We start from the raw sequence: 15464 nt of genomic DNA on the forward strand, positions 1-15464 counted from the left end.
GAGGCAGCGTAGCCTAGTGGTTAGAGGCAGCGTAGCCTAGTGGTTAGAGGCAGCGTAGCCTAGTGGTTAGAGGCAGCGTAGCCTAGTGGTTAGAGGCAGCGTAGCCTAGTGGTTAGAGGCAGCGTAGCCTAGTGGTTAGAGGCAGCGTAGCCTAGTGGTTAGAGGCAGCGTAGCCTAGTGGTTAGAGCGTTGGACTAATAACCGAAAGGTTGCAAGATCGAATCCCCGAGCTGTCATGATAAAACTCTATCGTTCTGCCCCCTGAACAAGGCAGTTAACCCAATGTTCCCCTGAACAGACAGTTAACCCACTGTTCCCCTGAACAGGCAGTTAACCCACTGTTCCCCTGAACAGGCAGTTAACCCACTGTTCCCCTGAACAGGCAGTTAACCCACTGTTCCCCTGAACAGGCAGTTAACCCACTGTTCCCCTGAACAAGGCAGTTAACCCACTGTTCCCCTGAACAGGCAGTTAACCCACTGTTCCCCTGAACAGGCAGTTAACCCACTGTTCCCCTGAACAGGCAGTTAACCCACTGTTCCCCTGAACAAGGCAGTTAACCCAATGTTCCCCTGATCAGGCAGTTAACCCACTGTTCCCCTGAACAAGGCAGTTAACCCAATGTTCCCCTGAACAAGGCAGTTAACCCAATGTTCCCCTGAACAGGCAGTTAACCCACTGTTCCCCTGAACAAGGCAGTTAACCCACTGTTCCCAGGCCGTCATTGAAAATAAGAATGTGTTCTTAACTGACTTGCCTGGTTAAATAAATGTAAAACATTTTAAAATAAGAAGTGTCCCTGCAGGTGATAGAGGACAATAAACAGTGGTGGAAAGTGAGGAACAGGAGCGGCCAATCAGGATATGTCCCCTACAACATCCTGGATGTGGTCAAACTAGAGGAACCACATGGCATGGCTGAACCTCTCTATAGCCAGGTAACATTACACATTATCATAAACACACACATTATCATAAACACACACACACACACACATTATCATAAACACACACACATACATTATCATAAACACACACACATTATCATAAACACACACACATTATCATAAACACACACACACACACACACACACACACACACACACACACACACACACACACACACACACACACACACACACACACACACACACACACACACACACACACACACACACACACACACACACACACACACACACAGGCTACTGTTCACACATACTGTATAACCTTCAGTTATGCACACTCCCTCTATACTTCTAAAACACACCACACACACACACATCTTCATGATACCACCCCTTCTCCGTACTTTACAAGCCCTCTACCAATGCATCCTGGAAACCAGTTGAACACATTTTGAAACATTATCAAACATTTTGGGAAAAATTAACCTGTTCTCCCTGACAGCATTTGACATTATGTAAGAGCATCTGGATAAGCACTATATAAATCCAATCTATTCATGAATGATTAACGTCCTTTCATGTGTCTTTCTTTTGTCTCTGTGTGTGTCTGTGTCACCTCTGGTTGGCCAGCCCTACAGCCCTACCTCTCCGTCCAGCTCTCTAGGTAGAGGGGAGAGCTTTGACATGGGCCGCTTCAAAGAATGTGAGTCTCATAGCTTTCGTTTACTACTCTACACAATCTAGATAACTGCTTATCTGAGCTCAAGGTTTTTACGAGTTTCCTCATCGTAGCTACGAGGACCTCTGCACTTATAGATGAGCAGGTATACTTCTTAAACAGTTACTTCCCCTGTCTCTCCGTTCTCCACATTCTGTTCTCTCTTTCTGTCTCTCTCTTCCCCTCGTTCTCTCGCTCTCTCCCGTGCCATTGATCCCGTCTCTCCGTTCTCCACATTCTGTTCTCTCTTTCTGTCTCTCTCTTCCCATCGGTCTCTCACTCTCTCCCCTGCCATTGTTCCCCTGTCTCTCCGTTCTCCACATTCTGTTCTCTCTTTCTGTCTCTCTCTTCCCCTCGGTCTCTCGCTCTCTCCCCTGCCATTGATCCCCTGTCTCTCCCTCTCTCCCTCCCTTCCCCCAGCTCGGACACACCAGATGGATGAGGTGAATGATGAGTTGTTGAAGAGGATCACTACTAATAAGTCCAATCCTCCGGGCCGTAACTTCAGGGTAGAGCGCCCCTCAGACAGCAGCTCCTCTCCTCCTCTCACCTTAGACTCCAGCCCACCGCAGGTCACCGCCTGGCTCGATGCCAAGGGATTCTCTAAACCGTGAGTCACCATACTTGGCTGTGTGTTAAGAAGACACACGCACGCACGCACACACACACACACACACACACAAAAACATGCTGGTCTTCAGTTATCTCATGGTATTAGCATGCAATATATTCTTCAGTTATCTCATGGTATTATCATGCTATATAGTCTTCAGTTATCTCATGGTATTATCATGCTATATAGTCTTCAGTTATCTCATGGTATTATCATGCTATATAGTCTTCAGTTATCTCATGGTATTATCATGCTATATAGTCTTCAGTTATCTCATGGTATTATCATGCTATATAGTCTTCAGTTATCTCATGGTATTATCATGCTATATAGTCTTCAGTTATCTCATGGTATTATCATGCTATATAGTCTTCAGTTATCTCATGGTATTATCATGCTATATAGTCTTCAGTTATTTCATGGTATTATCATGCTGGTCTTCAGTTATCTCATGGTATTATCATGCTGGTCTTCAGTTATCTCATGGTATTATCGTGCTGGTCTTCAGTTATCTCATGGTATTATCATGCTGGTCTTCAGTTATCTCATGGTATTATCATGCTGGTCTTCAGTTATCTCATGGTATTATCGTGCTGGTCTTCAGTTATCTCATGGTATTATCATGCTATATAGTCTTCAGTTATCTCATGGTATTATCATGCTATATAGTCTTCAGTTAGCTCATGGTATTATCATGCTGGTCTTCAGTTAGCTCATGGTATTATCATGCTATATAGTCTTCAGTTATTTCATGGTATTATCATGCTATATAGTCTTCAGTTAGCTCATGTTATTATCGTGCTGGTCTTCAGTTATCTCATGGTATTATCATGCTATATAGTCTTCAGTTAGCTCATGGTATTATCATGCTATATAGTCTTCAGTTAGCACATGGTATTATCATGCTATATAGTCTTCAGTTAGCTCATGTTATTATCGTGCTGGTCTTCAGTTATCTCATGGTATTATCATGCTATATAGTCTTCAGTTATCTCATGGTATTATCATGCTGTATAGTCTTCAATTATCTCATGGTATTATCATGCTGGTCTTCAGTTATCTCATGGTATTATCATGCTATATAGTCTTCAATTATCTCATGGTATTATCATGCTATATAGTCTTCAGTTATCTCATGGTATTATCATGCTATATAGTCTTCAGTTATCTCATGGTATTATCATGCTGGTCTTCAGTTATCTCATGTTATTATCATGCTATATAGTCTTCAGTTATCTCATGGTATTATCATGCTGGTCTTCAGTTATCTCATGGTATTATCATGCTACATAGTCTTCAGTTATCTCATGGTATTATCATGCTATATAGTCTTCAATTATCTCATGGTATTATCATGCTATATAGTCTTCAGTTATCTCATGGTATTATCATGCTATATAGTCTTCAATTATCTCATGGTATTATCATGCTATATAGTCTTCAGTTATCTCATGGTATTATCATGCTGGTCTTCAGTTATCTCATGGTATTATCATGCTATATAGTCTTCAGTTATCTCATGGTATTATCATGCTATATAGTCTTCAGTTATCTCATGGTATTATCATGCTATATAGTCTTCAGTTAGCTCATGGTATTATCATGCTGGTCTTCAGTTAGCTCATGGTATTATCCTGCTATATAGTCTTCAGTTATCTCATGGTATTATCATGCTATATAGTCTTTAGTTATCTCATGGTATTATCATGCTGGTCTTCAGTTAGCTCATGTTATTATCGTGCTGGTCTTCAGTTATCTCATGGTATTATCATGCTATATAGTCTTCAGTTATCTCATGGTATTATCATGCTGGTCTTCAGTAATCTCATGGTATTATCATGCTGGTCTTCAGTTATCTCATGGTATTATCATGCTATATAGTCTTCAGTTATCTCATGGTATTATCATGCTGGTCTTCAGTAATCTCATGGTATTATCATGCTGATCTTCAGTTATCTCATGGTATTATCATGCTGGTCTTCAGTTAGCTCATGGTATTATCATGCTATATAGTCTTCAGTTATCTCATGGTATTATCATGCTGATCTTCAGTTAGCTCATGGTATTATCATGCTATATAGTCTTCAGTTATCTCATGGTATTATCATGCTATATAGTCTTCAGTTAGCTCATGGTATTATCATGCTATATAGTCTTCAGTTATCTCATGGTATTATCATGCTGGTCTTCAGTTATCTCATAGTATTATCATGCTATATAGTCTTCAGTTATCTCATGGTATTATCATGCTATATAGTCTTCAGTTATCTCATGGTATTATCATGCTATATAGTCTTCAGTTATCTCATGGTATTATCATGCTATATAGTCTTCAGTTATCTCATGGTATTATCATGCTGGTCTTCAGTTATCTCATGGTATTAGCATGCTATATAGTCTTCAGTTATCTCATGGTATTATCATGCTATATAGTCTTCAGTTATCTCATGGTATTATCATGCTATATAGTCTTCAGTTATCTCATGTTATTATCATGCTATATAGTCTTCAGTTATCTCATGGTATTATCATGCTGATCTTCAGTTATCTCATGGTATTATCATGCTATATAGTCTTCAGTTATCTCATGGTATTATCATGCTATATAGTCTTCAGTTATCTCATGGTATTATCATGCTGGTCTTCAGTTATCTCATGGTATTATCATGCTGGTCTTCAGTTAGCTCATGGTATTATCATGCTATATAGTCTTCAGTTAGCTCATGGTATTATCATGCTATATAGTCTTCAGTTATCTCATGGTATTATCATGCTGGTCTTCAGTTATCTCATGGTATTATCATGCTATATAGTCTTCAGTTAGCTCATGTTATTATCGTGCTGGTCTTCAGTTAGCTCATGGTATTATCATGCTATATAGTCTTCAGTTATCTCATGGTATTATCATGCTGGTCTTCAGTTATCTCATGGTATTATCATGCTATATAGTCTTCAGTTAGCTCATGGTATTATCATGCTATATAGTCTTCAGTTAGCTCATGGTATTATCATGCTGGTCTTCAGTTATCTCATGTTATTATCATGCTATATAGTCTTCAGTTAGCTCATGGTATTATCATGCTATATAGTCTTCAGTTATTTCATGGTATTATCATGCTATATAGTCTTCAGTTATCTCATGGTATTATATTATCATGCTGGTCTTCAGTTATCTCATGGTATTATAATGCTATATAGTCTTCAGTTATCTCATGGTATTATCATGCTATATAGTCTTCAGTTAGCTCATGGTATTATCATGCTATATAGTCTTCAGTTAGCTCATGGTATTATCATGCTATATAGTCTTCAGTTATCTCATGGTATTATCATGCTATATAGTCTTCAGTTAGCTCATGGTATTATCATGCTGGTCTTCAGTTATCTCATGGTATTATCATGCTATATAGTCTTCAGTTATCTCATGGTATTATCATGCTATATAGTCTTCAGTTAGCTCATGGTATTATCATGCTATATAGTCTTCAGTTAGCTCATGGTATTATCATGCTATATAGTCTTCAGTTATCTCATGGTATTATCATGCTATATAGTGTTCAGTTATCTCATGGTATTATCATGCTATATAGTCTTCAGTTATCTCATGGTATTATCATGCTATATAGTCTTCAGTTATCTCATGGTATTATCATGCTATATAGTCTTCAGTTATCTCATGGTATTATCATGCTATATAGTCTTCAGTTATCTCATGGTATTATCATGCTATATAGTCTTCAGTTATCTCATGGTATTATCATGCTGGTCTTCAGTTATCTCATGGTATTATCATGCTATATAGTCTTCAGTTATCTCATGGTATTATCATGCTATATAGTCTTCAGTTATCTCATGGTATTATCATGCTATATAGTCTTCAGTTATCTCATGGTATTATCATGCTATATAGTCTTCAGTTATCTCATGGTATTATCATGCTATATAGTCTTCAGTTATCTCATGGTATTATCATGCTATATAGTCTTCAGTTATCTCATGGTATTATCATGCTATATAGTCTTCAGTTATCTCATGGTATTATCATGCTATATAGTCTTCAGTTATCTCATGGTATTATCATGCTATATAGTCTTCAGTTATCTCATGGTATTATCATGCTATATAGTCTTCAGTTATCTCATGGTATTATCATGCTATATAGTCTTGAGTTATTTCATGGTATTATCATGCTATATAGTCTTCAGTTAGCTCATGTTATTATCATGCCGGTCTTCAGTTAGCTCATGGTATTATCATGCTATATAGTCTTGAGTTATCTCATGGTATTATCATGCTATATAGTCTTCAGTTATCTCATGGTATTATCATGCTATATAGTCTTCAGTTATCTCATGGTATTATCATGCTATATAGTCTTCAGTTATCTCATGGTATTATCATGCTATATAGTCTTCAGTTATCTCATGGTATTATCATGCTATATAGTCTTCAGTTATCTCATGGTATTATCATGCTATATAGTCTTCAGTTATCTCATGGTATTATCATGCTATATAGTCTTCAGTTATCTCATGGTATTATCATGCTATATAGTCTTCAGTTATCTCATGGTATTATCATGCTATATAGTCTTCAGTTAGCTCATGGTATTATCATGCTATATAGTCTTCAGTTATCTCATGGTATTATCATGCTATATAGTCTTCAGTTAGCTCATGGTATTATCATGCTGGTCTTCAGTTATCTCATGGTATTATCATGCTATATAGTCTTCAGTTATCTCATGGTATTATCATGCTATATAGTCTTCAGTTAGCTCATGGTATTATCATGCTATATAGTCTTCAGTTAGCTCATGGTATTATCATGCTATATAGTCTTCAGTTATCTCATGGTATTATCATGCTATATAGTCTTCAGTTATCTCATGGTATTATCATGCTATATAGTCTTCAGTTATCTCATGGTATTATCATGCTATATAGTCTTCAGTTATCTCATGGTATTATCATGCTATATAGTCTTCAGTTATCTCATGGTATTATCATGCTATATAGTCTTCAGTTATCTCATGGTATTATCATGCTATATAGTCTTCAGTTATCTCATGGTATTATCATGCTATATAGTCTTCAGTTAGCTCATGGTATTATCATGCTATATAGTCTTCAGTTAGCTCATGGTATTATCATGCTATATAGTCTTCAGTTATCTCATGGTATTATCATGCTATATAGTCTTCAGTTATCTCATGGTATTATCATGCTATATAGTCTTCAGTTATCTCATGGTATTATCATGCTATATAGTCTTCAGTTATCTCATGGTATTATCATGCTATATAGTCTTCAGTTATCTCATGGTATTATCATGTTATCTATATTAGTCTTCAGTTATCTCATGGTATTATCATGCTATATAGTCTTCAGTTAGCTCATGGTATTATCATGCTATATAGTCTTCAGTTAGCTCATGGTATTATCATGCTATATAGTCTTCAGTTATCTCATGGTATTATCATGCTATATAGTCTTCAGTTAGCTCATGGTATTATCATGCTGGTCTTCAGTTATCTCATGGTATTATCATGCTATATAGTCTTCAGTTATCTCATGGTATTATCATGCTATATAGTCTTCAGTTAGCTCATGGTATTATCATGCTATATAGTCTTCAGTTAGCTCATGGTATTATCATGCTATATAGTCTTCAGTTATCTCATGGTATTATCATGCTATATAGTCTTCAGTTATCTCATGGTATTATCATGCTATATAGTCTTCAGTTATCTCATGGTATTATCATGCTATATAGTCTTCAGTTATCTCATGGTATTATCATGCTATATAGTCTTCAGTTATCTCATGGTATTATCATGCTATATAGTCTTCAGTTATCTCATGGTATTATCATGCTATATAGTCTTCAGTTATCTCATGGTATTACCATGCTGGTCTTCAGTTATCTCATGGTATTATCATGCTATATAGTCTTCAGTTATCTCATGGTATTATCATGCTATATAGTCTTCAGTTATCTCATGGTATTATCATGCTATATAGTCTTCAGTTATCTCATGGTATTATCATGCTATATAGTCTTCAGTTATCTCATGGTATTATCATGCTATATAGTCTTCAGTTATCTCATGGTATTATCATGCTATATAGTCTTCAGTTATCTCATGGTATTATCATGCTATATAGTCTTCAGTTATCTCATGGTATTATCATGCTATATAGTCTTCAGTTATCTCATGGTATTATCATGCTATATAGTTTTCAGTTATCTCATGGTATTATCATGCTATATAGTCTTCAGTTATCTCATGGTATTATCATGCTATATAGTCTTGAGTTATTTCATGGTATTATCATGCTATATAGTCTTCAGTTATCTCATGTTATTATCATGCCGGTTTTCAGTTAGCTCATGGTATTATCATGCTATATAGTCTTGAGTTATCTCATGGTATTATCATGCTATATAGTCTTCAGTTATCTCATGGTATTATCATGCTATATAGTCTTCAGTTATCTCATGGTATTATCATGCTATATAGTCTTCAGTTATCTCATGGTATTATCATGCTATATAGTCTTCAGTTATCTCATGGTATTATCATGCTATATAGTCTTCAGTTATCTCATGGTATTATCATGCTATATAGTCTTCAGTTATCTCATGGTATTATCATGCTATATAGTCTTCAGTTATCTCATGGTATTATCATGCTATATAGTCTTCAGTTATTTCATGGTATTATCATGCTATATAGTCTTCAGTTATCTCATGGTATTATCATGCTATATAGTCTTCAGTTATCTCATGGTATTATCATGCTATATAGTCTTCAGTTAGCTCATGGTATTATCATGCTGGTCTTCAGTTATCTCATGGTATTATCATGCTATATAGTCTTCAGTTATCTCATGGTATTATCATGCTATATAGTCTTCAGTTAGCTCATGGTATTATCATGCTATATAGTCTTCAGTTATCTCATGGTATTATCATGCTATATAGTCTTCAGTTATCTCATGGTATTATCATGCTATATAGTCTTCAGTTATCTCATGGTATTATCATGCTATATAGTCTTCAGTTATCTCATGGTATTATCATGCTATATAGTCTTCAGTTATCTCATGGTATTATCATGCTATATAGTCTTCAGTTATCTCATGGTATTATCATGCTATATAGTCTTCAGTTATTTCATGGTATTATCATGCTATATAGTCTTCAGTTATCTCATGGTATTATCATGCTGGTATTCAGTTATCTCATGGTATTATCATGCTATATAGTCTTCAGTTATCTCATGGTATTATCATGCTATATAGTCTTCAGTTATCTCATGGTATTATCATGCTATATAGTCTTCAGTTATCTCATGGTATTATCATGCTATATAGTCTTCAGTTATCTCATGGTATTATCATGTTATATAGTCTTCAGTTATCTCATGGTATTATCATGCTATATAGTCTTCAGTTATCTCATGGTATTATCATGCTGGTCTTCAGTTATCTCATGGTATTATCATGCTATATAGTCTTCAGTTATCTCATGGTATTATCATGCTATATAGTCTTCAGTTATCTCATGGTATTATCATGCTATATAGTCTTCAGTTAGCTCATGGTATTATCATGCTGGTCTTCAGTTATCTCATGGTATTATCATGCTGGTCTTCAGTTATCTCATGGTATTATCATGCTATATAGTCTTCAGTTAGCTCATGGTATTATCATGCTGGTCTTCAGTTATCTCATGGTATTATCATGTTATATAGTCTTCAGTTATCTCATGGTATTATCATGCTATATAGTCTTCAGTTATCTCATGGTATTATCATGCTGGTCTTCAGTTATCTCATGGTATTATCATGCTATATAGTCTTCAGTTATCTCATGGTATTAGCATGCTATATAGTCTTCAGTTAGCTCATGTTATTATCATGCTGGTCTTCAGTTATCTCATGGTATTATCATGCTATATAGTCTTCAGTTATCTCATGGTATTATCATGCTATATAGTCTTCAGTTATTTCATGGTATTATCATGCTATATAGTCTTCAGTTATCTCATGGTATTATCATGCTATATAGTCTTCAGTTATTTCATGGTATTATCATGCTATATAGTCTTCAGTTATCTCATGGTATTATCATGCTATATAGTCTTCAGTTATCTCATGGTATTATCATGCTATATAGTCTTCAGTTATCTCATGGTATTATCATGCTATATAGTCTTGAGTTATTTCATGGTATTATCATGCTATATAGTCTTCAGTTATTTCATGGTATTATCATGCTATATAGTCTTCAGTTATCTCATGGTATTATCATGCTATATAGTCTTCAGTTAGCTCATGGTATTATCATGCTATATAGTCTTCAGTTAGCTCATGGTATTATCATGCTATATAGTCTTCAGTTATCTCATGGTATTATCATGCTATATAGTCTTCAGTTATCTCATGGTATTATCATGCTATATAGTCTTCAGTTATCTCATGGTATTATCATGCTATATAGTCTTCAGTTATCTCATGGTATTATCATGCTATATAGTCTTCAGTTATCTCATGGTATTATCATGCTATATATTCTTCAGTTATCTCATGGTATTATCATGCTATATAGTCTTCAGTTATCTCATGGTATTATCATGCTGGTCTTCAGTTATCTCATGGTATTATCATGCTATATAGTCTTCAGTTATCTCATGGTATTATCATGCTATATAGTCTTCAGTTATCTCATGGTATTATCATGCTATATAGTCTTCAGTTATCTCATGGTATTATCATGCTATATAGTCTTCAGTTATCTCATGGTATTATCATGTTATATAGTCTTCAGTTATCTCATGGTATTATCATGCTATATAGTCTTCAGTTATTTCATGGTATTATCATGCTATATAGTCTTCAGTTATCTCATGGTATTATCATGCTATATAGTCTTCAGTTATTTCATGGTATTATCATGCTATATAGTCTTCAGTTATCTCATGGTATTATCATGCTATATAGTCTTCAGTTATCTCATGGTATTATCATGCTGGTCTTCAGTTATCTCATGGTATTATCATGCTGGTCTTCAGTTATCTCATGGTATTATCATGCTATATAGTCTTCAGTTATCTCATGGTATTATCATGCTATAGTTATCTCATGGTATTATCATGTCTTCAGTTATCTCATGGTATTATCATGCTATATAGTCTTCAGTTATCTCATGGTATTATCATGCTGGTCTTCAGTTATCTCATGGTATTATCATGCTATATAGTCTTCAGTTATCTCATGGTATTATCATGCTATATAGTCTTCAGTTAGCTCATGTTATTATCATGCTGGTCTTCAGTTATCTCATGGTATTATCATGCTATATAGTCTTCAGTTATCTCATGGTATTATCATGCTATATAGTCTTCAGTTATTTCATGGTATTATCATGCTATATAGTCTTCAGTTATCTCATGGTATTATCATGTTATATAGTCTTCAGTTATCTCATGGTATTATCATGCTATATAGTCTTCAGTTATCTCATGGTATTATCATGCTATATAGTCTTCAGTTATCTCATGGTATTATCATGCTATATAGTCTTCAGTTATTTCATGGTATTATCATGCTATATAGTCTTCAGTTATCTCATGGTATTATCATGCTATATAGTCTTCAGTTATTTCATGGTATTATCATGCTATATAGTCTTCAGTTATCTCATGGTATTATCATGCTATATATTCTTCAGTTAGCTCATGGTATTATCGTGCTGGTCTTCAGTTATCTCATGGTATTATCATTCTATATAGTCTTCAGTTATCTCATGGTATTATCATGCTATATAGTCTTGAGTTATTTCATGGTATTATCATGCTATATAGTCTTCAGTTAGCTCATGGTATTATCATGCTATATAGTCTTGAGTTATTTCATGGTATTATCATGCTATATAGTCTTCAGTTATCTCATGGTATTATCATGCTATATAGTCTTCAGTTATCTCATGGTATTATCATGCTATATAGTCTTCAGTTATCTCATGGTATTATCATGCTAGTCTTCAGTTATCTCATGGTATTATCATGCTATATAGTCTTCAGTTATCTCATGGTATTATCATGCTATATAGTCTTCAGTTAGCTCATGGTATTATCATGCTGGTCTTCAGTTATCTCATGGTATTATCATGCTATATAGTCTTCAGTTATCTCATGGTATTATCATGCTATATAGTCTTCAGTTATCTCATGGTATTATCATGCTATATAGTCTTCAGTTATCTCATGTTATTATCATGCTGGTCTTCAGTTATCTCATGGTATTATCATGCTATATAGTCTTCAGTTATCTCATGGTATTATCATGCTATATAGTCTTCAGTTATCTCATGGTATTATCATGCTATATAGTCTTCAGTTATCTCATGGTATTATCATGCTATATAGTCTTCAGTTATCTCATGGTATTATCATGCTATATAGTCTTCAGTTATCTCATGGTATTATCATGCTATATAGTCTTCAGTTATCTCATGGTATTATCATGCTATATAGTCTTCAGTTATCTCATGGTATTATCATGCTATATAGTCTTCAGTTATCTCATGGTATTATCATGCTATATAGTCTTCAGTTATCTCATGGTATTATCATGCTATATAGTCTTCAGTTATCTCATGGTATTATCATGCTATATAGTCTTCATTATCTCATGTATTATCATGCTGGTCTTCAGTTATCTCATGGTATTATCATGCTATATAGTCTTCAGTTATCTCATGGTATTATCATGCTATATAGTCTTCAGTTATCTCATGGTATTATCATGCTATATAGTCTTCAGTTATCTCATGTTATTATCATGCTGGTCTTCAGTTATCTCATGGTATTATCATGCTATATAGTCTTCAGTTATCTCATGGTATTATCATGCTATATAGTCTTCAGTTATCTCATGGTATTATCATGTTATATAGTCTTCAGTTATCTCATGGTATTATCATGCTATATAGTCTTCAGTTATCTCATGGTATTATCATGCTATATAGTCTTCAGTTATCTCATGGTATTATCATGCTATATAGTCTTCAGTTATCTCATGGTATTATCATGCTATATAGTCTTCAGTTATCTCATGGTATTATCATGCTATATAGTCTTCAGTTATCTCATGGTATTATCATGCTATATAGTCTTCAGTTATCTCATGGTATTATCATGCTATATAGTCTTCAGTTATCTCATGGTATTATCATGCTATATAGTCTTCAGTTATCTCATGGTATTATCATGCTATATAGTCTTCAGTTAGCTCATGTTATTATCATGCTAGTTAGTCTTGAGTTATTATCATGGTATTATCATGCTGGTCTTCAGTTATCTCATGGTATTATCATGCTATATAGTCTTCAGTTATCTCATGGTATTATCATGCTATATAGTCTTCAGTTATCTCATGGTATTATCATGCTATATAGTCTTCAGTTATCTCATGGTATTATCATGCTATATAGTCTTCAGTTATCTCATGGTATTATCATGCTATATAGTCTTCAGTTATCTCATGGTATTATCATGCTATATAGTCTTCAGTTATCTCATGGTATTATCATGCTATATAGTCTTCAGTTATCTCATGGTATTATCATGCTATATAGTCTTCAGTTATTTCATGGTATTATCATGCTATATAGTCTTCAGTTATCTCATGGTATTATCATGCTATATAGTCTTCAGTTATCTCATGGTATTATCATGCTATATAGTCTTCAGTTATCTCATGGTATTATCATGCTATATAGTCTTCAGTTATCTCATGGTATTATCATGCTATATAGTCTTCAGTTATCTCATGGTATTATCGTGCTGGTCTTCAGTTATCTCATGGTATTATCATGCTATATAGTCTTCAGTTATCTCATGGTATTATCATGCTATATAGTCTTCAGTTATTTCATGGTATTATCATGCTATATAGTCTTCAGTTAGCTCATGGTATTATCATGCTATATAGTCTTGAGTTATTTCATGGTATTATCATGCTATATAGTCTTCAGTTATCTCATGGTATTATCATGCTATATAGTCTTCAGTTATCTCATGGTATTATCATGCTATATAGTCTTCAGTTATTTCATGGTATTATCATGCTATATAGTCTTCAGTTATCTCATGGTATTATCATGCTATATAGTCTTCAGTTATCTCATGGTATTATCATGCTATATAGTCTTCAGTTAGCTCATGGTATTATCATGCTGGTCTTCAGTTATCTCATGGTATTATCATGCTATATAGTCTTCAGTTATCTCATGGTATTATCATGCTATATAGTCTTCAGTTATCTCATGGTATTATCATGCTATATAGTCTTCAGTTATCTCATGGTATTATCATGCTGGTCTTCATTATCTCATGGTATTATCAAGCTGGTCTTCAGTTATCTCATGGTATTATCATGCTATATAGTCTTCAGTTAGCTCATGGTATTATCATGCTATATAGTCTTCAGTTATCTCATGGTATTATCATGCTTATATAGTCTTCAGTTATCTCATGGTATTATCATGCTATATAGTCTTCAGTTATCTCATGGTATTATCATGCTATATAGTCTTCAGTTATCTCATGGTATTATCATGCTATATAGTCTTCAGTTATCTCATGGTATTATCATGCTGGTCTTCAGTTATCTCATGGTATTATCATGCTATATAGTCTTCAGTTATCTCATGTTATTATCATGCTATATAGTCTTCAGTTATCTCATGGTATTATCATGCTAGTCTTCAGTTATCTCATGTTATTATCATGCTATATAGTCTTCAGTTATCTCATGGTATTATCATGCTGGTCTTCAGTTATCTCATGGTATTATCATGCTATATAGTCTTCAGTTATCTCATGGTATTATCATGCTATATAGTCTTCAGTTAGCTCATGGTATTATCATGCTATATAGTCTTCAGTTATCTCATGTTATTATCAAGCTGGTCTTCAGTTATCTCATGGTATTATCATGCTATATAGTCTTCAGTTAGCTCATGGTATTATCATGCTATATAGTCTTCAGTTATCTCATGGTATTATCATGTTATATTGTCTTCAGTTATCTCATGGTATTATCATGCTATATAGTCTTCAGTTAGCTCATGGTATGATCATGCTATATAGTCTTCAGTTATCTCATGGTATTATCATGCTATATAGTCTTCAGTTATCTCATGGTATTATCATGC

The 15464-nt window shown here is 34.2% G+C and overlaps 1 protein-coding gene across 2 annotated transcripts in view; it reads left to right on the forward strand.

Moving 5' to 3' along the window:
• eps8l2 (EPS8 like 2) overlaps nucleotides 1–15464 on the forward strand; it is a 167997-nt gene that overhangs the window by 134182 nt on the left and 18351 nt on the right. For both annotated transcript variants that reach the window (XM_052466987.1, XM_052466986.1), the window contains 3 exons: nucleotides 806–937; nucleotides 1538–1610; nucleotides 2046–2235. In XM_052466987.1, coding sequence (XP_052322947.1) covers nucleotides 806–937; nucleotides 1538–1610; nucleotides 2046–2235 — 395 coding nt within the window. The remainder of the gene's footprint in view (nucleotides 1–805; nucleotides 938–1537; nucleotides 1611–2045; nucleotides 2236–15464) is intronic.

The sequence above is a fragment of the Oncorhynchus keta genome, chromosome 17, assembly GCF_023373465.1.
Source record: "Oncorhynchus keta strain PuntledgeMale-10-30-2019 chromosome 17, Oket_V2, whole genome shotgun sequence".
Lineage (NCBI taxonomy): Eukaryota > Metazoa > Chordata > Actinopteri > Salmoniformes > Salmonidae > Oncorhynchus > Oncorhynchus keta.